Source organism: Anolis carolinensis, chromosome 5 (assembly GCF_035594765.1).
Source record: "Anolis carolinensis isolate JA03-04 chromosome 5, rAnoCar3.1.pri, whole genome shotgun sequence".
In the NCBI taxonomy this organism is placed as follows: Eukaryota; Metazoa; Chordata; class Lepidosauria; order Squamata; family Dactyloidae; genus Anolis; species Anolis carolinensis.
Genome location: NC_085845.1, coordinates 73,947,534 through 73,975,424, shown reverse-complemented (window position 1 = coordinate 73,975,424; position 27,891 = coordinate 73,947,534). Strand labels below are relative to the sequence as shown.

At 38.7% G+C, this 27,891-nt stretch overlaps 2 protein-coding genes across 10 annotated transcripts in view; one reads left to right on the top strand and one right to left on the bottom strand.

Annotated features, from left to right (window-relative positions):
* The window catches only part of cracd (capping protein inhibiting regulator of actin dynamics), a 198,791-nt gene extending 187,896 nt beyond the window's left edge, over nucleotides 1-10,895 (top strand). For all 5 annotated transcript variants that reach the window (XM_062981532.1, XM_062981534.1, XM_062981533.1 and 2 more), the window contains one exon: nucleotides 6,631-10,895. In XM_062981532.1, the coding sequence (XP_062837602.1) occupies nucleotides 6,631-6,791 (161 nt within the window). In that variant the 3' untranslated portion in view covers nucleotides 6,792-10,895. The remainder of the gene's footprint in view (nucleotides 1-6,630) is intronic.
* Nucleotides 10,896-11,321: 426 nt separating this feature from the next.
* aasdh (aminoadipate-semialdehyde dehydrogenase) overlaps nucleotides 11,322-27,891 on the bottom strand; it is a 33,674-nt gene continuing 17,104 nt past the window's right edge. For 4 of the 5 annotated variants that reach the window (XM_003221579.4, XM_008111700.3, XM_008111701.3 and 1 more), the window contains exons 8-16: nucleotides 27,720-27,826; nucleotides 24,649-24,821; nucleotides 23,581-23,773; nucleotides 22,259-22,377; nucleotides 20,403-21,165; nucleotides 19,555-19,718; nucleotides 17,898-18,023; nucleotides 15,801-15,932; nucleotides 11,322-12,634 (exon numbers count right to left, since the gene is read on the bottom strand). In XM_003221579.4, coding sequence (XP_003221627.3) covers nucleotides 12,236-12,634; nucleotides 15,801-15,932; nucleotides 17,898-18,023; nucleotides 19,555-19,718; nucleotides 20,403-21,165; nucleotides 22,259-22,377; nucleotides 23,581-23,773; nucleotides 24,649-24,821; nucleotides 27,720-27,826 — 2,176 coding nt within the window. In that variant the 3' untranslated portion in view covers nucleotides 11,322-12,235. The remainder of the gene's footprint in view (nucleotides 12,635-15,800; nucleotides 15,933-17,897; nucleotides 18,024-19,554; nucleotides 19,719-20,402; nucleotides 21,166-22,258; nucleotides 22,378-23,580; nucleotides 23,774-24,648; nucleotides 24,822-27,719; nucleotides 27,827-27,891) is intronic. The other variant, XM_062981535.1, reaches the window with a different exon arrangement.

The following is a 27,891-nucleotide window of genomic DNA, read 5'->3' as shown; positions in this document are numbered from 1 at the left end:
GCTTTGGTGTTCCTGGCTTTTGACTCCTGTTCGACTCCTGACTATGAGGTTTCCAGTTTGGCGTTTGCTTTGGTGTTCCTGCTCCGGCGTTTCCAGCTTGGCATTGGCTTCAGCGTTCCTGCTCTGGCGTTTCCAGTTTGGCGTTTGCATTGGCTTTCCTGCTCTGGCGCTTCCAGTTTGGCGTTCACTTCGGTGAGCCTGCTTCAGCGTTTCCAGCTTGGTGCTTGCCTCTGCGTCCCTGCTTTGGCACCCTTGCTTTGGCGTTTCTACCTTGGCGTTTCTGACTACTGAACCCGGTCCGACTCCTGCCTACGTCTGTGCTTGCTCCTGGCTTGGCATCTCTAGTTTCCTCCTTTGGTCTTTGAAACTCGGTCTGGCTTTCGACTACCCTTTGGTTTGCTGCCTTTTGAGAGCATTTAGCTCCTCTTTAGCCCTTTGAGCCACAACATTACGTGGCGTCAGCTTGGGTGGCGTTTGTGTTATGTTTGATGCGGATTATCAAGACAGATAATCCAGAGTATCCTTTTGTTCCTGCTTTTTGACTTCTTTTGAACTAAGACTTTTACCTTTTAAGAGAAACACTGCAGTTAAGTGTTTTTGAATTTAAAACATCATTTAATAAACATTTAAGAACTTTTATTGTGTGTGTGGCTCTTTAAGAGGCGGCTGTATCACGACAGTAGAAGGGGGCCTTAGAGTAATCCTGATCAACCTAGACATTTTTAGAGAAGTATTATCTCTAGAAATTGGCTAGATTCTTCAGGACAACTCTATGGTAATTTCTAGGGGAGCAAACACACAGAATTACCTGGAAGATCTGGCAAATTACTTGAGAGATCAATTTTCCCCTGTGTGGGTGAAACAGCGAATATGGGTTCAGCAGTTATGGGGCTCTTATTGTATAACGTAGTACTGCTTTTGAATTCATGCTCTTTAATCAACCCTTATCTCCTATCCCAAGAGGCAGAGGTAAAGTTTCTGTGTTCGTCCTCTTTTGAACAAGGTTTGAAGAGCTTTTCCCAGGGCACAGTTGAAGAGAAATGAATGCAATCTGGATTTCGAACTGGAGGGGGTTTTCTACCCACTCTATTCCCTTGGTAATAATTTTTCACGTTAGAAGTGGGAGTAATCCAGACATGCAATTTTGCTGTCTTAATTACTTTGTCCTTATTGGACTGGAGTCATGAGTTGATTTCTTACATTAAGCAGATAGAGCTTAATGCTCTGCCCACACAGTTTTGTGCTCTCTACCCTGCAAGGGGCTCCTACGGTTGCTTACTAGTGGGGAGGGGAAGCAATTCAGATAATTATGTGAAAGCATCTGTCTTGGTTTGGAGGAGGAAGACACATGGGTACACTCAAGAGAGGAACTCGCCTTTTTCCTTCCACTCAGAGCTCAGACCAACTGCATCTTCACTGTCTGGTTTTCCCTTTGTCACCAATGCGCAACAACAGCAGTGACCCTCTCCTGGACCTTGATAGTACAGGGAAGCCTGAGGTGAGATAAAAAGGGCTCTCTATGCGCTATCTAAAAGAGATATTACCCATTAGCAAATTCTTTCATACAGAAGTTCCTTTTTACAGTCCTTTTACACCTGCTCGGCTCCCCTTTTCCTTTTCACGCTCTTGCTTTCCCAACTGTGTGTCATGACCTGTTAGTGTGTTGGCTGCAGTGTGTGTGTTGCAAAAACCTCTGGGTCTATGTGAAATAAGCAATGAATCATATATTTTAAAATATATAAATGAAAGGTTTTCATAAGATCCACTGAGTCCCCATACATTTCGTTATTACAATTTATGTATGTGCACCTATCTCTTTTAAGGGGTTGTGTTAACCTCTGGTTTGCCAGTAAAACTGAATCACTGCGCCGTGAAATGAAATGTGTCTAAAAACTCTGTCACCAACATGAAATGTTTTGAAAGCTCTGAACAAACATTTGAGTTGGAAAAATGGGTTACTTTTCTAGCTGATCCTACTGTAGCTGTGTGTACCTTCCTACAACAGACAAGGCAAATTGCAGCTCCCTCCAGAATCTCTTACTGAGCATTTGGGTAGCAAAAGAGAGAAATGTGGGGAGCAAATAAGCTTTGCCTGGTAACCTATCATGTTAAAGAAGCACTAGTTTGTGTGCTAGAATGTAAGTACAGCGGAGTCTTGGTTACCCGACACGCTGTATTATCTGACGCGCCAGCCATGTCTCGCCTCTCCTGGCGGGCGCCCAGCACTCAGAGAGGCCTGCCGCATGTTACTGAGAAACAGCTGTTATTCTAGGCAGCAACATGCAGCGAGCCTCTCCAAGCGCCAGGTGCTTGCCAGGAGGGATGAGATGCAGCCGGCACAAACATTTCCCTCCCAGCAAGCACTCGGTGCTTGGAGAGGCCCAATGCGCATTGCTGCCTAGAAAAACAGCTGTTTCTCAGCAACATGCAGCAGGCCTCTTCAAGCGCTGGTTGCTTGCCGGGAGGAACGAGACACGTGCAGATTTCTCCCTCCCAGCAAGCACCCGGTGCTTGGAGAGGCCCACTGCGCATTGCTGCCCAGAAAAACAGCTGCTTCTCAGCAATGCACAGCTTTTCCTTAATCCTGCTTTATTATCTGACATTTACGTTTATCCAACATTCTGCTGCCCCGTTTATGTTGGATAAGCAAGACTCTACTGTAATATGAAAAATTGCAGCTGGAGTAAGTTGCATTTTTAAAGAAACATTTAATGGTTATCTGGAAGAATCAAAATGTTTGCTTTCTACGCAAGACTTGTCTAATCTGCCTGTTTCACTTCGCATTTCCATGGAGTTAACTTTGGATAAAACACTTACTGAAACATGTTGAATTGCACTTCTTTTTTTGGTGGTGTAGGAACCTATCCCTTTTATTTTTATGTCATTTCTATCTCTGGTACCAAACGTTCTGTAAAAAAAACCTAATACCCAGGACCACCTCAACTTTGTTAACTGAGGTATCTCAGTTATCTCGCTTATCCAGCCTTCGCTTATCCATTGTTCTGTATTATCCAACACAGTCTGCCTTTTAGTACTCAATGTTTTTGTAGTCGATGTTTTCAATACATTGTGATGTTTTGGTACTAAATTCGTAAATAGAGTAATTACTACATAACGTTACCATGTATTGAATTGCTTTTTCTGACGATTTGTTGCAAAGCATGATGTTTTGGTGCTTAATTTGTAAAATCATAACATAATTTGATGTTTAATAGGCTTTTCCTTAATTCCTCCTTATTATCCAACATTTTCACTTATCCAACGTTCTGCCAGCCCGTTTGTTGGATAAGAAACTCTACTGTACCTATAGACTTGCATACACATACGTCATGAACAAGATGTCACACATAACATTGTGCTATAATTTTCATGTCTGTCTTTCATTAGTCATCAAATGCCATTCCTCAACAGGAAGAGAATGTTTCCAAATGAGGGCAACAAATACAGTAATATTACCAGCTGTTTTCAGCTTCAGTGATTGTATTGAATCATTATAAAAGGATTATAGGGGGAAATTGCCATTTGGAGCACACTGACATTTTGCAATGAATATAAGGTCTTTAAGGTTATAGTGTTCATTTAGACATAGCTTCATGAAGATGAAAGCAGTACAATAAAATTTAGTTTCAATGCCCTCCAATTTATAGATGATGAATACTTTGTGTTCCTGACCCTTTTCCTGTAGAGCTCTGACACCAGGACCTCCAAGGTATCCAAACACAGTTGAGTTTAAGAGCCAGTAAGATGGGAGAGAGGGAGGAATAACATTGCCCACCGCCTTTTTTCCCTTTTGTGATCAGCTTTTTCATCTCTCTGCTGATATCAGTACAAGGGAATTAATCTACACCAACCACTTTACATAAATGACTGGCTATAATTGGGAGGAAATTGTAGCTGAATAATCCATGCCTTTGACCCCTAGATGTGGTTCTGGGCTCTCTCCTCTTGACAAACACTATCCAATCACTAGAGTACAAAAATTCAGATTACAATCAACGGCTACAAATTATTGGAGGCATTTCACCAATATCTGCTTGGCATTCTCATATTTGACACACAAGGTGTAGTTTACATGTGAGAGGAGCCATTAAGAATCCTCTTCACTTTGCTCTGTGGATATTTTAAAACAGGATGGATGGGTACCTGTTGGGAACATTTTGTGTATTCCTGCAAGGCAACGATTGGATTGCATGGCCTTCTTGGTTGTTGTTGTCGTCATCTCCTCCTCCTCCTCCTCCTCCTCCTCCTCCTCCTCCTCCTCCTCTTATTTCTAAGCTATTTTCCCAATTGACGGGTTAACATTGTGACTGTCGTTTTCACAGGGTCATCTTGTTGTTTTGGTCATCTTCAGGTCTCAGAACGGCAACTTGCTTGTCTTCATTGATGGTATCCATCCATCTTTTCTTTGGCCATCCATGTGGTCGTCGTCCTGCAATCTTCAAATGTAGTGCTGATTGTGCTAGTGATGTTGGTTCTCTTCTCATTTATTTCATGTCAAAAGCATTGCATAATAAATAAGTTTAAAAGTGATAAAACAAAGGAATCACAAGCAGCTAAATAGTTTTAGACCAAAAGCAGGCAACAGCGACTTCATTGTACATAGCTTTAAACAACTCTTCCTCCGTACATGAGGTAGGACATTGTGGGCAAGTATACATATGCGGAGTTGTTTGTTCTGCTCCACAGTCAGACAAGATGGAAGATTCCTCCAGGTAGTGCCATCTTGCCAGGTTGTCTTTTGATCTGTTCACTCCATTTCTGAGTCTGTTCAGGGACTTCCAAGTTGCCCATTCTTGGTTTGCCCCTGGAGGCAAACCCTCATTGGGGGGGGGGGGGGGCATCCAGTTGGGATTGCCTGGTTTTGCTGAGGGATACTCATGCTGTTACTTCTCATGACATGGCCGTACCACCATAGTCTTGTTTCCTGCATTTTCTTGCTGATCACTTTTATTCCTAGTCTTTAGACAGATATCATAATTTGTCACATGGTCAAGAAGTGTCAAGCCAAGTGTCCATCTCAGCATTTCCATTTACATTGTATTAAAGGCTTGTTCATGTTTCTTTATTGCTGGCCAGCACTCTGCCCCATAGAAGGCTACTGGACAAACAACTGTAGTGTAGATCTTGGCCTTGAGTTGTTCAGGCATATTTGAGTCACACAGAATGCTAGTAGTTTACCACCATTTCAACCTGGCTGCATTTATTCGTGACCGTATGTCTGGCATTGTGTCGCCATCTATGGAGACCAGTGACCCTAGGTATTTAAATTGGGTGGCCTTGGGTGTGAGATGAGTTGTATCACTTGAATAGATGAACTGTGGGACAATTCCATCAAATCCTAACATCTGATTTTTATAAGTTTAGAGTAGAGAAACTAGGACTCACATCATGGCATCAACTTACCATGTCACAACTGTCCAATAGAGCACTGCATATAGTAGACTTCCCAGAATAGATGCAAAATGACATTAAGACCATGTATCCACTTCTCATGCATTACTTGTGAATACTTATTGGAATCCTATTTGACCTGTTATGTATTTTGTGTATACTTCATTACATTGTGGAAGTACATAGAGTCTCACTTATCCAAGACTCACTTATCCAAGGTTCTGGATTATCCAATGCATTTTTGTAGTCAATGTTTTCAATATATCGTGATATTTTGGTGCTAAATTCGTAAATACAGTAAATACAACATAACATTACTGCGTATTGAACTACTTTTTCAGTCAAATTTGTTGTATAACATGATGTTTTGGTGCTTCATAACCTAATCATAAAATCATAACCTAATTTGATGTTTAATAGGCTTTTCCTTAATCCCTCCTTATTATCCAAGATATTCGCTTATCCAAGGTTCTGCCGGCCTGTTTAGCTTGGATAAGTGAGATTCTACTATACTAAGAAACCCAGTTACTGAACTGCGAAGATGCACAATATGACACCAACAAGAGCATCCTAATGCACATTGGGGCAAATGTTATGTGCGGATCGGTGTAGGAATATTTGGTATCTATATCAAGCAGAGTGCAGCGTAGCCAGTACAATATGAGCTTGTGGTTGGAAGTGGGAGAGAAGTACTCAGCATACCCTCATAATGCTAAGAAAGTACACTTATTGTTTCAGAAAGGGATAGGCAAAATAAGATACCTATATTTTAGTAGAAAAAGCCCCTAAAGCTGATTCTTATGTGTGAATATATACATCCTGAGAAAGGAACTTCTTGGATTCTCCCTTCCCTGACAAAGGGACATAAAAGACTATCTTTTGGGAAAAGGGGCAGTGACCTCTGCAGGTAGCGGAAAGGTTTGGGCACACAAATCAAAGAAAGAAACCGCTAAGTGAAACAAAAGGAAGGCATAATTTCTAGAACTCTCTCTGTATAAAAGAAAAAGAACCACAAGAACTGCTCTTAAACTATACTTCCTTTGTCCTATGCAGACTATGTCCAGGTGCAGCCCTTTGGATTTTTGTGGTGTACAAGCGGTTCTCTCCAACTTTGTTTTTCTAATCTAGTAGAATGCCATCACAAGGACTGTTTATATTTAAAGAATGTCTCGCTCTCAAAGGGCGGGTTTATATAGTCTCATTGTACATTAATGGATCTCTCCTTTCTCCCCTGAACAGTGGAGATCTCGAATTCGCTTCCATCCTCTCCCTTGGCGAAAGAAGTCACAAAAAGGTTCTCTACCCCAGATGCCAATCCGGTGTCAACAGAGCCTGCCTGGCTGGCCTTGGCCAAGAGGAAAGCAAAGGCCTGGAGTGACTGTCCACAGATCATTAAGTAAACAACACAGGGTTTGCTCTTTCTGTTGTTATTTACTCTCTCCTTTTTGTTAATGTTTTCACATGGCAGAACCAATGGAACAAAATTCTCCTGGAGGATAAAGGACACTTTGAGCTCTGTACCATTTGCTCATCGCAAATTTCATCTACATAATAGATGTATCACTTCGAGAATTTGGGTACTATGGAAGAGAGATGTTGGCACAAGGCTCAGGTTTTAGTCTCTCTCAAAAGTACAGTTGTTAAAAGATGTATTTTAGGTTCAAACAATTTTTAAGAAGCTGTTCTTCCATTGGCCCTCAATTTTTGGTTCCAGTGGTCTGTTTCTTTTTGCTGCTTTTGGATAAGCAGAGATTCCAGCCATTTAAATGCTTCAAATGAATGTAAGCTGCATGTTGCTTCCACTTTTCAATTTAGAATGTAATACCGTTTTGTGGAAAATGTTAAGAATCTACTCAGGTGCAGGATATGGAAAGACCAACTCCTGTCTTAGTAGTAAACAGAACATACAGTGATCATCTTTTATTAATGTTGCAACTAATGTAGAGATGACAACTTTGAAATTTTTTGAGTGTCATTTGTCACTGACGAAAGTACCAGGGTGTCTGGTCCTGCTGTAAAGACATCGCAGGACAGGGATTTCTCCAAGTGCTTGGAGCCGAGAGCAGGTTCATTTGCCTGTAAATATTTTCACAAATTCAGTGTTTTTTAAAAAAATGGATTTTTTTTGTGTGATAAACATCGCTTTTTATCAGAAGCTTCTATCAGGAAGTATCTAAATACAAGTTTAGTTAACTAGCTAAAACTGGGGGTTTGTCAAATGGGCATTTCCATGCTATCTTTCTATTTATGATCTTTCAAATCATTACCTGCGGAAACACATTACAACTTTTTCCTGAGCACGGTATGCAGATACAGGCTACTGTGATGATATCTAGTAACACACCATATAAGCCTTTCTCTTCTGGTAATGGGGAGCACCACACACAGAGAGAAACAGCTTCAAATGAGTATTGAAAACCCATATAAAAGCCAGACCACATCTTTCACATACAAAACTCCCCCTTGGTTAAGCAACCTTTTCAATACCCACAAGATGGCATATTGGGGACTAAAAGATTAACACAAGAGTCTACAATACAGATGATTTCGGGAAACTGGGAACTAAAGAATTTTGTGGTCAGAAGGAGCTAGACTATTCTCACTTTGTTCTTGTGGACCTTATGCTGAATATTCTCAGGAAAGTCATAATATCTGTATTTCATTAGCACCTTAGTCTTTAGCTACTGTGCCTGGCAGATCTGCATGTTACTGCTGGCAAAAACAATCACTACGGCACTTTTGTTAATGGCATGTTTCAAAACAATGTAGTTGTTGTTAGTTCCTTAGTATTGATGTACTGATAAAAGTCTTAGATCAGGCTTCAAATTACAGAAAAAGTTAAACATTGCAGGGATACATGTAATTTCTTTGCAGTGACGTCTTGTTGCCCTTTGATTTTCCTATAGTATGGAGATAGTAGTAACATGTTTTCATGGTAATTCTCAAAACTGCTTCCTACTTGAAAATTGTGGGAAAGGTCAACAATGTAATGAATTCAGGCTGTAGTAGTTGGTCTACATTGGCTTAAACAAATTTCAGTTTAGCTGGTTTGTGTGTTAGGCTGTAAAGGAAATCATCTAACTATTCTCCATATCAAAAGAGGCATGAGAACCTCAGTTCTGCTCCAAAGTATCTAAAGGACAAGTCAGCAGATGCTGTTAAGGAATAGGCATCATGCTGCAAAACAAACAACAGATCAGTTGTGTTTGTGTGTATCTGCAGAGAGGATAGTTGATTCAATTGTTATGAAGCATCTACATAGGAGGATTGGTCATATGGCTACAGGGCTCTTAATGTTACAATTAAATTTCATCTTGAAGTTCAACCCAAAGGTTCATTACTTTCAGGCAGGATTATTAATGCAAGGGGGAAACTGTTCTCAGGTCTTTATGGGAACCGAGGATGAGCTGATATGGTTAACTGCTGAATAATGGCCTATTTTATATCATTCCGCTCCAGAGAAACAGTATGGCCCTTTTAAGAACTGTGTTTGATGGAGATATTAATGTATGGCAATTGTTTTCCCCATCGCCAACCTTTAGGGACTTGAAAAATACAAGCACCTTCTAGTCACTGAGGACAAGGTGAAGCAGGAAGGCATTCCATTATCTTAGACATTCATCCATTTACTCCAGAAGGAGTTACCAGGACAAAAAGGGCACTTAGTAGAGGATATATTTAAGTCAAGCTTCGATCTGTTCTGACTGGTGCAAAAACCTTTTGCTGGTGGTATGAAAGATGTTTTAAAACATTTTTAAACCCACATTTAAATCTGCAATCACATAAACTGTAATTATTACTTTCAATTCCCTCAAAATCCATTTCCAAGGTTGTTCTGGAATGGGAAAGTCGGGTTGGGAGAAGGGGAGGGATCTGGAAATGGATGGGGATGAAAGAAATGTTAGGGGGGGCATAGGCACTATTTGCATGATAAAAGGGAACAATAAGGACTCCAACATAATTCTAGGCACACTGTTAGCACAGAATATATAGTTAGTAAATAGTTCTAAAGCTTCAGAAGCAAAGTGTTTTCAAGCATGAAGGTATCTAGTGTATGGGAAGTGGTATCCAGAGACCTTGATCAGAAGGCTGGGCATTCCCTGCTGGCAGAGCAGCTTTCTCGGTTTATTGCCAGGCGTACCATCAGCATTGACTGCTCTACTCACTTCTTAGACAGCAAGGGACACTTGGATCTCTATTAGAAGAATCTGTTCTCACTTCCTTCTGTCTGAACAGGTGGTCAGTGCATCTAGGGCCCCTTCTACACTGCCATATAAAATCCAGATTATTTGCTTTGAACGGGCAGAATAAGGCAGTGTAGACTCAGCTAATCCAGTTCAAAGCAGATAATGTCGATTATCTACTTTGATATCTGGATTAAATGGTAGTGTAAAAGGGACCTAAGGCAACAGTATTAGTAGTTACACTGTACACTGTTCTGTCTATGCAGAGCTACTCCCAATGCTGGACGTAGGAGCCTATGCGGCACACCATTGTATGTTTAAGGCGAAGGCATTTCCACATGGGCTGGATCTACACTGCCCCAGATCCCAGGATCTGATCCCAGATTATCTGCTTTGAGCTGGATTATATGAGTCTGCACTGCCAGATAATATGAGATCAGATCCTGGGATATAAGGCAGTGTAGATCTGTGTCTTGATCAGAGCTGGAATGTGTACAATATTTGTTAGGAAACATTTATATGATATTTTCAACATTGGTCATTTCATGTAAAAATCAACTTGAAATTTTGCACTAAATACCAGTGAAGTGTTACTTTGCTTAAGCTTTGTTTGCAGCCTTTCTTACAAAACATATTATGGAAAATGTAAAATGGATAACCCATGTGGAATGACACTTTTGAACTGATCCAACCACTATGTACAATATGATCTCTCTCTCTTGTCTTTTCTTTTTCGGTAACTTGTACACAGAAGTCCTGTTCCAGAGGAAGTAATCGTACCCAAATCCTGTCAAAATCACTGGGGTTGTGAAATAAGTCATAATGACGTTATCCTATAGAATATCAGGTGTTGGGCATAATTAACATTTTCTAAATGGGACAAAATATTATTTGAGGCTAAAGATAATTAACCTCAGTTCATATAGTGGTGTATAAAGTTATAAACAAATGTATAATTGTGGGGTTTTGTTTTGTGTACTTTTTTAATTTTTCAGATGTTTTAAAGTGCAATTGTTTCTTATACTAATGTCATTTTAATTCCTTTTAAATTATAATCTGCTGAAAGTTATCAGAAAGTGTATGTATTAATTGTCTTTTTGTTAATAAAACATCAGGTTTGCCTTATCAGGAGAGCCTGAAATTGCGATAGGATCTAATTATGTGTTTTTATGAACAGTAAAATCTGAGTAAAATTATCTATAACTAAGGGATATGTTAGTGCAATTTCTATTTTCAGTTTTGATTGTCAAGATTTTACTGTAAATGGTCCATCACTGAAAATTTGTTCTATTTCAATAAAAAAAACCAAGTGTTTCTATAGCTATGAAAGTACTTTTTATTTAATCATTCAAATATGTTTTACAAAAAGCTCAAACTGACATTAAAAAATGGAACCACTGATATTTTTGGGTGAAAACTGATGTAAATAATAATTTTAAATGTTTTTTAAAATAATTTTAGAAGAAAAAAAATTAGTGCAACATTTACAGTGACTTCCAGGCCAACAATTGCTAAAGAATATACTGCAAATATAATAGAAGGGCTTTGCATTATCTGCTTGAAAAACAAATAGATCCTTTAGGAAGTGAATAAGATATATCAGGGGTTCTCAAACTTTTTAAGCAGAGGTTATGGTCCCCCAGGCTGTTGGGGCCTGACTATAGTTTGAAAAAAAAAATGAACAAATTTCTATGCACACTGCACATACCTTATTTGTAGTGCAAAAAATGAAAGAACAATGCAATCTTTAAAATGAAGAACAATTTTAATCAACATTCATAGTGTCTTAGGTTTTAGTCTTAGGTTTCTTTAATTGTAAACATCACCTTTTATTTTGACAAGAATTGTCTTCTCTTTCTGAAAATGTAATAAATATGGATTGGCATCTTAAACAGCAAATATTTAATACATTTGAATGCATCTGGTAGTAATAATCATGACTACTAAAAGGCTACAATATGCACAAGTATCAGGAGCCTGTATTACATGGCATGATATGAAAGTTTCACAAGAGGAAATCCCTTTCCCCTCCACCCTTTGCAGGACTCAGCCCCCCCCCCACTCCTCAGCTACAGAATGGTTAGGAAAGGAGAGGGAATTGGAGAATCACTTGGCTATGTCCCTGTAAGGCAGCGTCATCTACCCAGATCAGCCAAGGTCCTTGGGTATGATGTCATTGTTCTGCATCTGACTGTAGGGAGACAGACCTTGCTTTTCTATATCCTCTGGCCATATCCTCAATTGGCCACGGACTGACTAAGGAATGGGGGCTGCAGCAGCTAAATTGTGAGTGTGAGGGGTGCTTTGGTTATTGCTGAAGGAGGAAGACAATTCCGACTTCCTGGAACAACCAAAACAAGACTTGTGCACACTAAGGTGGATTGACATTAGAACATGTCACTAACTGGGTGGAATGAACACATACTCATTCTATATCATAGAATTGTAGAGTTGGAAGAGACCACAGGAGCCATCCAGTCCAACCCCTTGCCATGCAGAAACAAAGAATCAAAGCACCCGGCAATGAAAAAATTCTGTTTCAGTGCAACGTTATCCATTCCTGCTGCCAAAATATTTTTGGGGTCAAACAATGCATGAAGATATAAATGTTTAAATACCTGTAGAACAAACAAAATTTAAAAATGTTGACAAGACCACGGTTAGGCAGTTGTGTTGTTTTCAGATATACATAAATCCATGCAATACACATAGTTATTTCTACACCCTACAAGAATCCTTGTTCCACATACGACAGGAGAAGAGAACACTTCTCCTGGGAGTTTCCCTGACCCTTCTATCAAGCCGGTCTTAGCATTCAGGATCCATATTCTGCCATCTGTAGATACAACAGCTAGAAATGGTTTACCTCCAAAAGCCTGACTTTGGAAGACAAATGGAGTTGCATATACAGTTGATGTGGTCTTGAACTTCCACATCAGATTACCTTCCATATTACAGCAGTAGATATAGTAGTCATGGGAGCCGAAAAAGACCTCGTTAGTACAATTTGAAATACAGGGTGATGAAAAAATTGGTCCATTGCTGGAAAACACCCAAACCTACATGAAAATAATAAAAATAGAAATGTATTGAAAATTAAAGTACACTAATACGATTTTTGTTCATGGGTTATCAATGTCATTTCCTATTTGGTTCTATTATTAAAAACATGGAAAAGGTTTATTACATCCTAAAGCATATTTTGCAAAGATTTTTTAGTGAATATCTCATAAGAGTCTCAACCAATTCAACATAGTTTGTGGCAGCCACAAAAACAAAATTTCTAGAGTATAAAAATTACTTTCAATGTAAGTACTGCACAATTAAATAGGAAATAACACTTTCAAAGCAGGAACAGAAAAAAAATTCAAATTTTGTTACATAGTGTTACAGGCCATTAAAGACATTATGTAAAAACATTAGTTTTGACATCTTCAAATGTTTTATAAAAGGCACAAACTGATTTGCACTCTTAAATTGCAAACTGTCTTACCTAGTGGGCCTCAACAAGTTTGCAGATATGTTTAGTAAACAACCAATTACTTACTGGGTATGTAGATACCATAAATTTGTTTATATTTACATTTGCTAGAAACTCAGGGAAATTTCACTAAATGACTGCAGTTTTAAGTGAAACAAGTGAGAATGAAAGACTAGTACTTAATCATAAAGATTTTCTGATCTGGTGTGAAAGAGGCACCCAAGAGGATCTGTTTAGGTCCCTTCAACACTTCTAAAGCCAAGATTCAAATGATGAACAGTTTTGGTTTAGTGGTAGTTACGCAGACCATTCTTTAGTTCCATCCATGTACAAGTCTGGTAAATTAAATTAAATCAGGAAGGAATAGAAGGCTGAGATTCAACATCAAGCAAACGGGGCAGACCTACTCCATCTGTGCTGTTTTCAGGTGATGAAAAAACAACTGAACTCATCTTGGAGGAAGAAAAGAAGTCTGTGCTCACAACTTGAGGACATCCTCCTTTTCCCTCCCCACAAGAGTAGCTGCTAGTCATATGATCCCTGCCTTCACTAGCAGAAAGAAGAACAAAAATGAGCCTTTTTTGGTTGCCTCTTTCCACAAAAGAGGAAAGCAACTGTTAATACTCAAATATAGCATATAGAGCTACTCTATTCCCACCTTCACATTTGTAAGGACTCTATTCACCCAGTTAGCTGCAAATATCAGCTGATGCTTTCATCTCAAGTGATATTTCAAGCAAAGTGTATCCAAATGTGTGTTATTTCTGAATTAGGCTTTAGGTCAATGTAACAGAGGACATAAAATCAAGAAACGGGAAAACTCAAATGGGGCAAATTCTCCTACCAAATCACTGCTGAGGGCAATATCAGGCTCCAAAAGTAACTAACCTTTACTCATAACCCAATTACTTAAGCATGAGATACAGAATAAATCAAGGAGACATTAATAAGAGATGGCGTTGGATCTGAACATTAGATTACAACTATGGAGACCAGGATTTGATTCCGTTTGGCTGTGGAAATCCACTGGGTGTTCTTGGGTGAGTTGCACACTCTCAGCTCAAGAAAACCCTGGCATAGGGTTGCTTTACAGTGAACCTAAGTCAGTAATGACTTGACGCGTCACAACAACTGCCCTCCCAGAAACTGGATCAAAGCATATTCCAGTCACAATAAAAAAGCAATGTTTCTAGATTCTATAAATGATTGTGCTCTAAAATGAGGGTTTTTTTTTTTACAAAATCAAGAAGAGAAAAGGCCTCAGAACATGTTGAATGGGCAGCAGGACTTGGCACAAGAGACATTCTTGAACCAAACTGTATCTTACATTATGTAACAAAATTTGAAAAAAAAAAACCCTTCCTGGTTTGGAAGTGTCATTTCCTGTTTAATTATGCAGTACTTACTTTGAAAGTAGTTGTTATATTCCAGAAACTTTGTTTTTGTGGCTGTCACAAACTAAGTTGAATTGGTTGATACTCGATGAGATATTCATTGAGAAATTATAGCAAAATGTGTTGCAAGATGTCCCACAAAAACAAAGGTTTTGCAGTTTAATAAACTTTTTTCATGTGTTTATGATAGAACCAGTTAGGAAATTACATTTATAACCCAGAACAAAAATCATGTTACATTGTGTTATCAGACCATTTCCAAGTCCAACATAATTACATTTTCCTTTTAAAAAAGAAATGTCTAAAAATTAAGAGCCTGATTCCCCCCACCCACCTCCAAATAAAATAGTCTGAAAGGAAAGATAATAAAATCTCTCCAGAACTTTTACTGGCTGTTTAAAACAACAGTAATAGAATCTGGTGACTTAACAGTACAATTCTGACTTGCTTATCTTCCCAATTAGGAATGTAATTGGACTTGAAAGGAAATTTCGCGATCTCCAATTAATTATCAGAAAAGGGCACTTTCCCTTAAAAGGAAAGATGTATTTGTCTTTTTTTAAAAGTTTTTAAAAAGGGAGTAAGGGATGAACTTGACAGAGATGTGTGAAGCCATGCATAGTATGGATAAAGAAGCCTTCTTCTTTAGCAACACTAGAAGCCATTAGTCAAGCAATGCCACTGAATGGCAAGTATTTCAGGACAGAAAACACAAAGTACTTAATTCATTCAGTATTGCTGCTGTGAGATGTGCTAGTGGCCAGCAATTTTTCCAATAAATACATTCTGGAGGCTAAAACTTTCAAATAGCTACTTGTCATGAGGCTGTGCTCAGAAACAAAGACCGCATCTCTCTCTCTCTGAATAGCAGCCTCTAGGAAAGAAATGTGGGGAAAGTCTATATGCTACTTTTTGAGCATCTCAAATGAACAATTCAGGTACAAATAAAGTAAAAAGAGTGCCAAAACCATGAATGAATAACAAAAACATATCAAACCTACTCTTACATTCCTATAATAACATACTGGTTATGGAAGACTAAAGAGACTAAACAGGTAAAGATCCTAATTTTATTCCCCCACGATAACCATAGTCTTTTAGTTTTTAAAATTTTTGTTCATGCTTTTTCATCATGCACTTGCTATTCTCTACTGTTGTATTGTTCAGCTATCTTTACAAAAAGATTAATGCTGTGTTTTCTACTTTTGTATTGTATTTCTTTTCTCACCCTCTCTTTTGTGAGCTCACATAAGACACTTTGACTGTTGAGAAGTACAGAAATAAACCATACACAGAAAAACAAAGAAGTCTATAAACAACAGATGTACGCAGCATGATCTATTTTTTTACCTTTTCTCCGAAGTGGCTAAAGCAATACAAGTTTCCATCCACACACCCAACACACACAGAGTCCTTGTTGCAATGTGGTGATGAGAAGATAGGTTTTCCACAAACATGTTTCCAGATTATATTCCCCATAATCTGTAGATGTATAAAGGAATGTTTTAGAATTTTTGAAGACTCTGATTTATTGAAGATAATAAACCTATGATTGACAACTGCAATAGCAATAAGGGACAGTTTTCTCACACAGACATCGGCAGCCTGCAGAGTTGCAAAGTGAGCCAAAAATGCAACCCAGACTGTGACTGCAGGGTTACTTCCAGGTTTTCTGGCTGACTTGTCAGTTTGTGTGTGTGTGCGTACACATACACACATATGGTGGGTATTTCAAAGATAAACCCCTACTGTAGAAACACTTATTAACCGTAGAATGCATGAGATCTAATGGAAGGAGGGCACGAGCTTGTGGAACTACGAAAAGGGAGCTGGAGTCGGAAGCTCCACTTGCCCCATTCCTGACTTAAACCAAGTTATAAGTGTAAATATCTGAATAAAGACCCAGATCTATCAATTAACTGGGTGAATAATAAACAAAACTATTTTTATTATCAGCCAATTGGCCTTATCAAAACACACAATATAATCACAACATACAGTATACATCTAATCCGAGTAAAAATATAAATATACAAGTACAGAGAAAAAAGTGGTGGTGGCCAACAAATATACCTTAATCTTAAGTATATACATCAAATGTGAATAATAATAATATTTATACCTCGTTTTTTCTCTCCAAAAAGAGACTCAAAGAGGCTTACAGTAAAACCGAGACAATATAATTCAAAATCCCTAAAATTTAAAATAAACAGCTTACACCAATTAAAAATCTATTCATAGCCAAAACCACAGCCCCCAACTTGATCTTGAAAACCTCCTTCATTAAAGCCTGCCTGAATAAAAAGGTTTTAGCCTGCCACCATAAGGATAGCAGGGAGTTCCAGAGCTGAGGGGCCAAGATAAGGACTGAAAGAAAACATCATCATAAATCATATTAAACAGAAAAGTCTCTCATGGGATAGATGTTAATTCAAAAAACAACCACAGTACATTTGTGATGCTGTATTATTAGCCAGTTATGCAACTCGGGATTATCTCTACCCCCATCACTTCCCAGGCAAGAAGGTCTGTTCCTCTGTCAACTGGGAAACAGATGGCTGATGTTTCTATTTCCTCCTGAGTGATCTCCATAGTGACAGTCAGAAGAATGTCACAATTCTCACTTGTACCAAAAATCACTTGTGTGGTGTTTATGTGTGTTTTGAGCTGATGGAAACATTAAACTGAAGCTTACTGATCAACAGGGAATAGACTCCAGCTAATTGCAGCTGCTGCTGCTGCACGGTAAATGAGCACTGGAGAACTTTCACAGTCCCTATGTATTCCTCAAATTGGAAAATATGAAGAGATCTTCAATATGAAACGATCACAGATGTGCAACTCTAGAACTGGATCTACACTGCCCTATATCCCAGGATCTGATCTCAGATTATCTGCTTTGAACTGGATTTTATAAATCTACACTGCCAGATAATCTGGGATCAGATCCTGAGATATAGGGTAGTGTAGATCCAATATAGGTTATGCCTTAGTGAATTGTGGCCAATACACTTAACAATAGTTTAAAAGGTTATGGATGGAATAAAGATCTATTTAATTAGTTATCTTTGAATACAATAATAACAACTTATTTGTTGCATGCCACTCCTCACAGCTCAAAGTTGGGTAAAACACAGTTAAAATACCCAGATAAAAACATTATCATAAAATACATAATACATATACACTGATTGTGGTATTTGGAAGGTTACTCTGATAGAAGACATTAAAGGATTGCATCAAGTGTAGCTTCAGATAGTTTGGAACTGTGGTTCAAAACATCTGAAGTACATCAAGTAGCCTGTCTTTTATTTCTTTTCCTTCATTATCTGCACAAGAGTCTCTCCAAAACAATCCTTCAGCACCTCCTACCCACAGTTCCAAATGCCCTTAGGGAGCCCAGACCAGCACACATTCCCAGACAATACAAAGCCAAAAAATACATACAGGATTTACAGCAAGCAGCAGTCCTCCAAGTGTCGCAACATACAAATGGTGAGGTAATACACTGAGATGAGGAGAGGAGAATACAGCTCCAGCTTCAGTGTTTAACTTCCAAACACACTCTTCCTTCTGTCAGCGCAAGAAAACATAAATTTAAGGTTATGTTTCTGGATGTTACAGAAAAAAATTCACAAACATGCAAATGCATATATTTTAAAGCAGGCCTGCACAACCTTTGGCTCTCCATGTGTTTGGGACCTCCACTCCCAGGAGCCTTAGCCAGCTTATTTAACCTTAGTCAGCTATTTAAGAGTCTCCTTGTAGAGAGAAAAAGTGGAGTATAAACAACAACAATAACAACAACAACAATTCTGGGTGCTGAAGTCCAAAACGCCTGGAGGGCCACAGGTTGTTCAGGCCTGCTTTAAGTATGGTATTATCCTACAAATTCATCTTTGTGCTCAGTATGGTATACCCAAAATCTTGTGCATTTTGTTATCATTGTTTTGTTCAGAAGGATGTTATGAGGAGTATAGTTCTGCTTCTTGTGCTATATATGTCCTGCAGAAGGTATGCAAAGGCCTATGCTGACTGTTCTCATAACAAAGAGACGATGCTGTAACATACAGTACAAGGGCTGGTATTCTGTTAGTGGCATATGCAGGGGTAAATTACTTAATTATGCCTGCAGATAGTTATTTTTTAGTTGCTGTGGAGGTTGGCATTTCCTTCCTCTGCGAAAAGCAAAGCCGCCCACCAACCTATCACAGAGCTGTGTCTCTGCAAACAGATACAAAAAGATTATCACAACCACTGACACCATGGAAGACTTTAATGGATGATACAATCACTCTGCATCTGGGAATGGGAACACAACTAGACCCCTCTGGGACCTCTTCCCAAATCCCCTCTCTGGGCACAAATAACTATGGCTGCAAGGCTTCAGTAGGAATATGGTAGACATCCAATGTTCAGAATAGCATTGAAACACTTATGATAAGGGTTAGCAATGGTGTTAACAGTCCAGCAATCCTATATGCACTTACCCAGACTCAAAAGGGCTTACTTTATTTAGACTGAACTTGGTGTATTATATGGATCTCAATGAGGCGTTCTTGATTAGGCACCCAAAGACATAGGTAAGGTAACTAGACTTTTGATTGTGAGCATCATAAAAATAAGAAGAGTTGTAAACATGTTTTAAAGGAGGTACAGTTCTATTAAATCTCCAAATGCTTATGTTAATAAGTGATCTATGGCTGGTGGTCTATTGTTTGTATGGGATTTTAGTTAAGATTGTAGTGTTGCATTTCAAGGAGCCCCTTATTTTTTTCAAACACCGGCCAATAAATATTTTGGTGCCTCAAATGTTAGACCTGTTTCAGACTATATATTTGACCTGCTGATTCCAAAAATGGCGCCAGTTGTTCCCCATCAGCTCTAGTTTTTGAGATATAGAACATATGGCATCTGCCAGTTGCCATCTGCTTGCCTATAAAAAATCATGATAATCATATCTAAGAAACTAGAGCTGATGTGGTCTATCCAATGTAATTTTCTGAATCAGTGCCCCAAATAATCCCAGGAGCAATCCTAAATAATAAGAAACGAAGAAATCTGTTTTTAATTTTTGTATATCTTAACATTCATTACTACTTACATAAATATCTAAGGCATACACATGGTGGTCATGAGATCCAATGAAGATGAGTCCTGTGGAAGGATCCACAGTCGGAGAACTTTTCACAGCATCCTCCGTGGAAAATGTCCAGTGTACTTGCCCATTACTGCTTCTGAGCACATACACCAATCCATTGTAACATCCTGTATATAATTGTGGTCACAGAAAGAAGTAATACTTAGAAAATAAGTCTCAATTGACTAGTTGCAATGGATGAATAAGACCCCATCTACACTGCCATATAATCCAGTTTGAACTGCATTATAATGGTCAGTGTAGATCAGGCATAGGCAAACTTGAACCCTCCAGCTGTTTTGGATTTCAACTCCCAGAAAACTCAGCCAGACTACTGGCTGTTAAGAATTGTGAGACTTGAAGTCCAAAACAACTGCGGGGCCAAAAATTGCCCATGCCTGGTGTAGACTCATATAATGCAGACTGAACCACATTGAACTGGATTATACTGCAATTCAATGCAGTTAATCTGCATTTTAAAACTGGATTATATGATAGTAAGTTGCAATGGGTTCTCACTAGTCCATTGTGAGAACAACAGATTCCCTGAAACTTCCAAATAGGTATCATCTTTCCAAATACATGAAGTCAATTCATAAAAACCAGCAGTTATAAAACGTATGTCCACTGATATGAACTGCATTCACTTAAAAAAAAGAAAGCCCTGCTTCATGATCATGCTTCCCACTGCCATATGGTTTCAAGACAAAAAAAGAACCGAAGGTACTTACATAACTACAGAGGGGTCTTAGGAAAACACTAGCTGTTCAGAACGCTTAAAATGTCAAAGGAAAAGGAAGAGCAATATGTACCAACAATGATGAAGTTTCCACACTTGGATACACAGGCAGAGGACTCAATACGATCCGCAAGGCTGATTTCCCACTTGACTTCTCCGGAATGTAGGTCAATTGCTTGAATTATGTGAGAATGAGATCCAATATATACAAAGGAAGATGGATAATTATCAGAGGTCGATATTACCACTAGTGGAGATGCATCTACACACTTCTGCAAATCTGACTTCCATCTTATGCTCAGTGCCAGATTTTCAAAAGTTTTTCTTGGATTCTCTTGTAAAGAGGTTTTTATAACAAAATCCACCTCTGCTATATTTTCATTGCTGGCAATTGTTACATCATGTTGAGTTGTCTGTGTTGCATTATCTCCCACTTGTTCTGTTTCACTCTGGTTCTTCAAAGGCTCGCCAATAGACAAAGATCGGTTCCCTCGTCTTAAAGCAATCAATCCAACTGGGTCCACTTCAGCACTCAGCCTTTCCTGTTTTTGCTTTGCCCTGGTGTCCTCACTCTCGTTTTCATAATTTTTTCTTTTCAAAGCATTTGTACAGCTTCCTTTTACATCATCACCCAGGAAAGCTGTCCTTAGAATATGCTCATAGACATCCCCAACAGAACGACTAAGAAGAATTTCCAGGAGCCCCGGCACTGTCTTGCCTAACATAAATTCAACTTCTTCATGGAACTGTAATGCTTTTAAGGAATCTCCACCACTCTGCAAAAACAACGCCTCTTTTGTAATGCTGCTGGAATCATCTGGAAGATTCAGATGAGACTAAAATGAGAGGAAACAAAGAAATTATCATATGTGCTTTTAGACTGCTGCCCATCTAACAGTGACACAATTTGGAAAGTTATGAAACAACAAAAGGACAGGCCTCTGAAAGAAATTAGAACAGACCATTCACATCCCTTTTAGAACTAACTCATGATTCAATTAAGATATGCAAAGATGTGATTTTTATACTTTTAAACAGAGGAAATTCCTTGGATATATTAGGCATCAGGAGGTGGGGGACACAAGTGTGTGTGTGTATCTCTTCCTGCGTTTATTCCCCAATGTTATATTCTTTCAGATTTCACATATTTCTGGCTTCAGTCTCTGGCTCAGAATTAAATAATGCATGCACACATTGCCTGACAGGCTACAGGGATATGAGAATTTTTCTAAAATGTGGACAATATTTGTTCCAGCAGATACCTCTATGAAAGGGCTACAATGAACTGTACAAAAACATCAGGATGAAAATTCGGTGCATCCATAGACATATATAGCAGGTCATAAAAACAAGAACCTAAATATTCATTCATTTTAGCTTAAAGTTACAGTTATATCTTGTCTTTTTGGTGTTTACACACAACTCCAGGCAGCTAATAAGTATTTAAGCCAGTTATAAAATACAGTACGACAGCACACAAAATAAAATGAAAAGAGATAAAGAAGATCAGATAAAACAGAGGCAATCAATAGTAACTTTTCTGTTGGTTTTTTTTTTTGGATGCACCTCTTTTTATAATATTTATATTTCCAACAAATGCCAACTCTACAGAACAGTCACTGAAAAAAATCCAGTCTCCAGTTGTTCTTAGACAAGCAATAAAGGTTCCTTTGCCATACTGTAATTTACCTTATTTGTAGCAACTGCTTATCAAGTTGTCACCTTTGATATGTGTGGGGGAATATACTTTTCACAGAACCACTGCAAAAAACTGCATTAAAATACTTTAAGAGTGGCAAGAGATACAGTAATCCTACTAATGATGCAAAATATTTAAAATGAATTCCAGTTCCTTATTCAGAATTACTTCGTTACTCATGCCTAGGAGAAACTCAATCACTATGATGAAGATACATCTGAAACCAGTACCTTCCATAAACACTGCAATCTCTGCCACAATTCTTCTTTTTCGCTCAGCTTGGCATCATTCCTTCTGGAGCTGAGATAATTACTGTAAATCGTGTTCAGCTCGGACACATCAATTTTGCCTTTATATAAAGAGAGATAAAAGGTATTGATTATTTAAAAATTGAGTAGACTTCATTGAGCTACGAGATCTGCTTTATTATTATATTATAATTATAATTATTATCTGAAAAAATGAACTGTAGGTCCCCCAAAACTTAGGCTGAAATAAAAGGTGCCTGCAAGACTTTTTTCTTACATTGCACAGACTAACATAGCCATGTATAAATATGTGAGAGGAAGTCATAGGGAGGAGGGAGCAAGCTTATTTTCTACTGCCCTGGAGACTAGGATGCAGAACAATGGCTTAAACTACAGGAAAGGAGATTCCACCCAAACATTAGGAAGAACTTCCTCACTGTGAGAGCTGTTCGGCAGTGGAACTCTCTGCCCCGAAGTATGGTAGAGGATCCTTCTTGGGAGTCTTTTAAGCAGAAGCTGGATGGCCATCTGTCGGGGGTGCTTTGAATGCGATTTCCTGCTTCTCGGTGGGGGGTTGGACTGGATGGCCCATGGGGTCTCTTCCAACTCTATGATTCTATAGCTGTGCAATGTGAAACTCTGTTATCTGCTATGACTCAAGAGCTCTACTGCGGGCCAAGTAATGTGTACTTATTTTTATTGTAACACTGATAGAGAAGACTCACATGCATCTTCATACCACCGTTAACCACATTGCAGTTGCTTAATTTCACAGAATGAGTTACAAGAGCACATAATGACTTACAAGAGCACTGTTCCAAGAAACCCAAAAGCCCTGCACCTAATAAGCCCTAAGGTAACTTTTGAATCATGGCTTTGTTTCTACTGAATTACTTTAGGGAAATCAGGACATTTTGCTTCTACACTCTTAAATAGCACAACCTATATGTATACAACCTACAGTATTCATATATTTTTCACTCTCTCTTCCCCTCCCTCAATTTCCTTTGTCACAGGGCTAATTTATCAGGCTTAAATTCATTTATTAGTCCCAACAATACTAGTCAAACAATCAGAACTTGTTAAGTAACAATTTATTCAATTTCTGCTTATTAAATGGATCAGCTCTACTTGGGACAAAAAACTGAACTAAGATCTTACAGAATACTGGCATGCTTGGATATTTGTGCTTGGTTTATGTACTGTATATATTTTAAAAGTAATATATCTAAATAAGTCTACTTTGTAAAATAGGAAAAACAGTTTAAATTAAGAAAGATCCTTATTCAAAACATTTATTTTACCATGTGCGGTGAAGGGCAAACTATCAATCAACAAAAAGTCATCCGGCACTGCATGACTAGGAAGAAATTGCTGGAGTTTCTTTAAAAAGTGTCTTCTTTTCAAATGGCCTTTGGGCACAACAAACAGAATTAGTTTCTCCTGTTGATAGGATATCACAGCACACGTTTCCACTTGGCAGCAACCTTCTACAATCTGCAAAAGTTAAACCATTGCTCTCAGTTACTTCAACAAGAACTGTAAAAAGCCACAAACTGCATATAATGAAAAGAAACTCCCACACCTGTATTTTCCAAAATAATTGTGATTGGTGTGGATTAAACCTGGATTGATCTTCCAAGTATTGTTGGATGTCAGCTGCCACTGTGGTAACCACTGGCCATGTAAGCTTGGGCTGACTTTGGGATATTGGGATACATAAACGTCTGGATTGGCACAGATTCTCCAGCCTGGTTTATGATAGTGTTATGCCTTTCTTTACAACCCATTCTAAAAATCCATCTAATGATTGGTACAGCAAATCTTATAATTACTTCTCTACCCAGAATATTTTAAATTATGTCTTTGCCTTTCATGTTTCTTCAGATTCTTCACCATGATTGTAAGGAGTCCCCGGTGGCGCATTGGGTTAAACCCTTTTGCTGGCAAGACTGCTGACCAAAAGGTCAGTGGTTCAAATCTGAGGAGCAGGATGAGCTCCCATCTGTCAGCTCCAGCTTCCCATACGGGAACAGGAGAGAAGCCTTTCACAGGATGGTAAAACATCTGGATGTCCCCTGGGCAACGTCCTTGCAGACGGCCAATTCTCTCACACCAGAAGCGGCTTGCAGTTTCTCAAGTCACTCCTGACATGAAAAAAACCAAACCAAACCATAATTGTATGACAAGAACAATGTAGGGTCCATTAACCTGTTATCTATCAATTAACTCATCTCTTGTTTTCCTTGGAAACACTATTTTATCAAATATAACTTTAAGAAACTTTGGGACCAATTTCCAGATACTTCATGGACTAAATTCACCAAAGTACCAATGTATGGCCCTTACGAATTGTTATTTATTACACCTACCTGTTCTACATATTCAATATTGAGGCGCTTGCCATGTCGCTTAATTTGATTGTCCTTTCTCCCCAAAAAAAGCATTTCAGAGCCCTGCACTCGAACATAGTCTCCAGTTGCTCTCATTGTACCCATAGGCAATGTTATTTCCTCATCAAGAAAACAGACACGTTCTTTCCCTCCTGCGCAAAACAAGAAAGAGCAATCTGTCAGTCCCTTTTCAGATCAATCCACAAGATACAGAATAAATGAGTACACAAGCAAAAATCTGGAGTTACAAGGATGGTTACAAAGATTACCGCAAGCAGCTAATAAGCACATAAATGCAAACAAAATGAGTTGGATTTGGGCCATGCCTCCTACTAGCCAACTATGGAAGGCATTTCAGCTTGAATTCAAGGGATTATCCATTCTCCTTCTCATGCATTTATAGCTAAGTTCCCCCACCTTTCTGTGTAGCATTTTCAAGGGGACAAAAGAGCTCACGAAGTCTGCATTTCACCATTCAGGATATATGTATCCATAAGTGTATTCTACATGAGTAGTCAAAGAAGTTGGAAGCTTCTGCTTTCAGCAAACTATCGCTCCCTGTGGCATCTCAATCAAGGCTCATAGTTTCATCACTAACCATGGTTAGTTTCAATAAGCCTGCTTCACAAACCATGGTTTGAAGCTGGTTTGTTTGTGGGAAGAACTGGGAGTATACAATGCTAAAAGGAGATTAAGTTCATCCATGCTATCTGAGTATTATCTGACATATGATCACAACATATGATCACTGGTCACAACACCAACATAATTCCAACCTAATTGTGATGAGGGTGGGGACTCTGGGTTGACCTTCTAAGTGTTGTTGGATGTCAACTTCCACTGTTCCTAACCACGGGCTGTGTTAATTAGGGCTGATGGAAACTGGGATCTATAAACCTCTGATTCCCCAGTTTGGTTCAAAATAAAGTTATACGTTTTCATAAAACTCAAATGAGAAACAAGCAGCAAAATCTTATAATCTGGGTAATGTCTGCTCTTGAACCTAACTCAACCTATACACAGATATTTCCCATCTACTGTTTAACATTAAGCTTGTTTTTCTATTTTTTCTTAGCATTTTAGATTTAACTGTTTTTACAATTATGAGAATATGCTAAATTACGAGGACAAAGCCTAAATCCAATTCTTAGAACTAAGCAGAACAGACCCATAGAATCAATGGGTTCTTAGTGTAATAATGTTTAAGTTTCATGGATTTAACAATTCAAACCCATTTGGAGCCAGTTGGACATAGATCAGCATAGTCTTTAAAGTAGATATGATGAGAAAATAAGAGCTTGATCCACCGGTAAAGCATAGTAATTTGCAGTCAAATCAGCAAATTATGCCATTATGAAGCTTACTCCTAAGTAATTTTTAAAATTAAGAAAGTTGGTGGATTTTGTGTACATGGATTGTGGGCTACATTCTGTTCTAGTATTCAAAACAATCAGGTTTAAAAATAATTCCAAGTGTTAGTCTTTCCCTACTGATTTCATATAATCATAGAGCTGGAAGAGACCTTGTGGGCCATTCAGTTCAACCCCCTGCAAGAAGCAGGAAAATTCAAAGCACCCCTGACAGATGGCCATCCAGCCTCTATTTAAAAGCCTCCAAAGAAGGATCCTCTACCACACTCTAGGGCAGAGTTCCACTGCTGAATAGTTAAGAAGGTTTTCCTAATGTTCAGGTGGAATCTCCTTTCCTGTAGTTTGAACCCATTGTTCCATGTCCTAGTCTCCAGGGCAGCAGAAAACAAGCTTGCTCCCTCCTCTCTATGATTTCACCTCACATATTAATACATGGCCATCATGTCTCCTCTTAGCCTTCTCTTTTGCAGGCTAAACATGCCCAGTTCTTTAAGCCACTCCTCATAGGGCTTGTTCTCCAGACCCTTGATCATTTTAGTTGCCCTCCTCTGGACACATTCCAGCTTGTCAACATCTCCCTTAAATTGTGGTGCCCAGAATTGGACACAGTATTCCAGTATGGTCTGACCAAGGCAGAATAGAGGGGTAGCATGACTTCCCTGGATCTAGACACTATATTCCTATTTATACAGGCCAAAATTCCATTGGCTTTTTTAGCTGAGTATCACATTATTCGCTCATGTTTAACTTGTTGCCCACGAGGACTCCCAAGATCTTTTTAACACGTTCTGCTGTTGACCCAGGCATCCCCCATCCTGTATCTTTGCATTTCATTTTTTCTGTGAAAATGGAGCAACTTGCATTTGTCCCTATTGAACTTCATTTTGTTAGTTTTGGCCCATCTCTCTAATCTCTCAGTTGGTAGTTCCCAATATAGTAAAGAAGAAAGTAAGTCCTGTAAATCTTGCCACTTCTTCATCCCTGCTTTAGCACATAACTGACAGCAAGGATGGGCAACTGCCAGGGTTGAGTAGCCTACCAGTCTCACAGGAAACACTGGAGGACTGCCTTCCACTGAGTGCTCTATTCCTTTTAATTAACATCAAATCTTCTCCTCCACTTAATTCAATAATAAAGGTGCCAGTTGAGGGAAAACAGATTTAAAAATGCAATCTAGTGAAGCTGCTCCTAAACATCTCTGTCTATGTCAATCTTGCCTGCATGGCCCTCCCCAGATATTTTTTCCAGATAGATATAACCCCTCCCCAGATATAACCCCTATCACACCAAGCTCCACGCTATATGGATGTGTTGAATGCTGTACTCTACTCCACCTTTGGAGACCAGTTTGGGCAAAGCTGATCATCATTTAAAAACTTGAGGCTCCCAATAAATTTAGTCACATAAATGCTCCAAGCAACTACAACAGTAATAAACTATCTGTAAGAAAAGCCATGTAGAATCAGAACAAAGATCCATCTAATTTCTAACACTTTTGAAGGAGATGCCTCCAAGAAATAGAACAACACTCTCTTCCAGCCTACTGCTGTTGAACCTCATAGTTTCCACTTAGCTAAACTTATCCATTTGAATTTGTCTTAAAGTCAGACAATCCACTGCCCCCTACTATATCTTCAGTTAATTAACGTCTTCTTTTCAAACACAAAAGACAAAAATTACCTAGATATACTTGGCCATCACCTTCTAGAACAGTAAAACCATTTGTGTCTTTGACTTCTACTACTGTTCCAGATAAGGGAGCTCCCAGTGGAACAAGGGAATCAAATCTAAAACCAAGGAGAGAGAAAAAGATGAGAAAAAGATAAGACAAGACAAGGCAGAAGCACTTCCC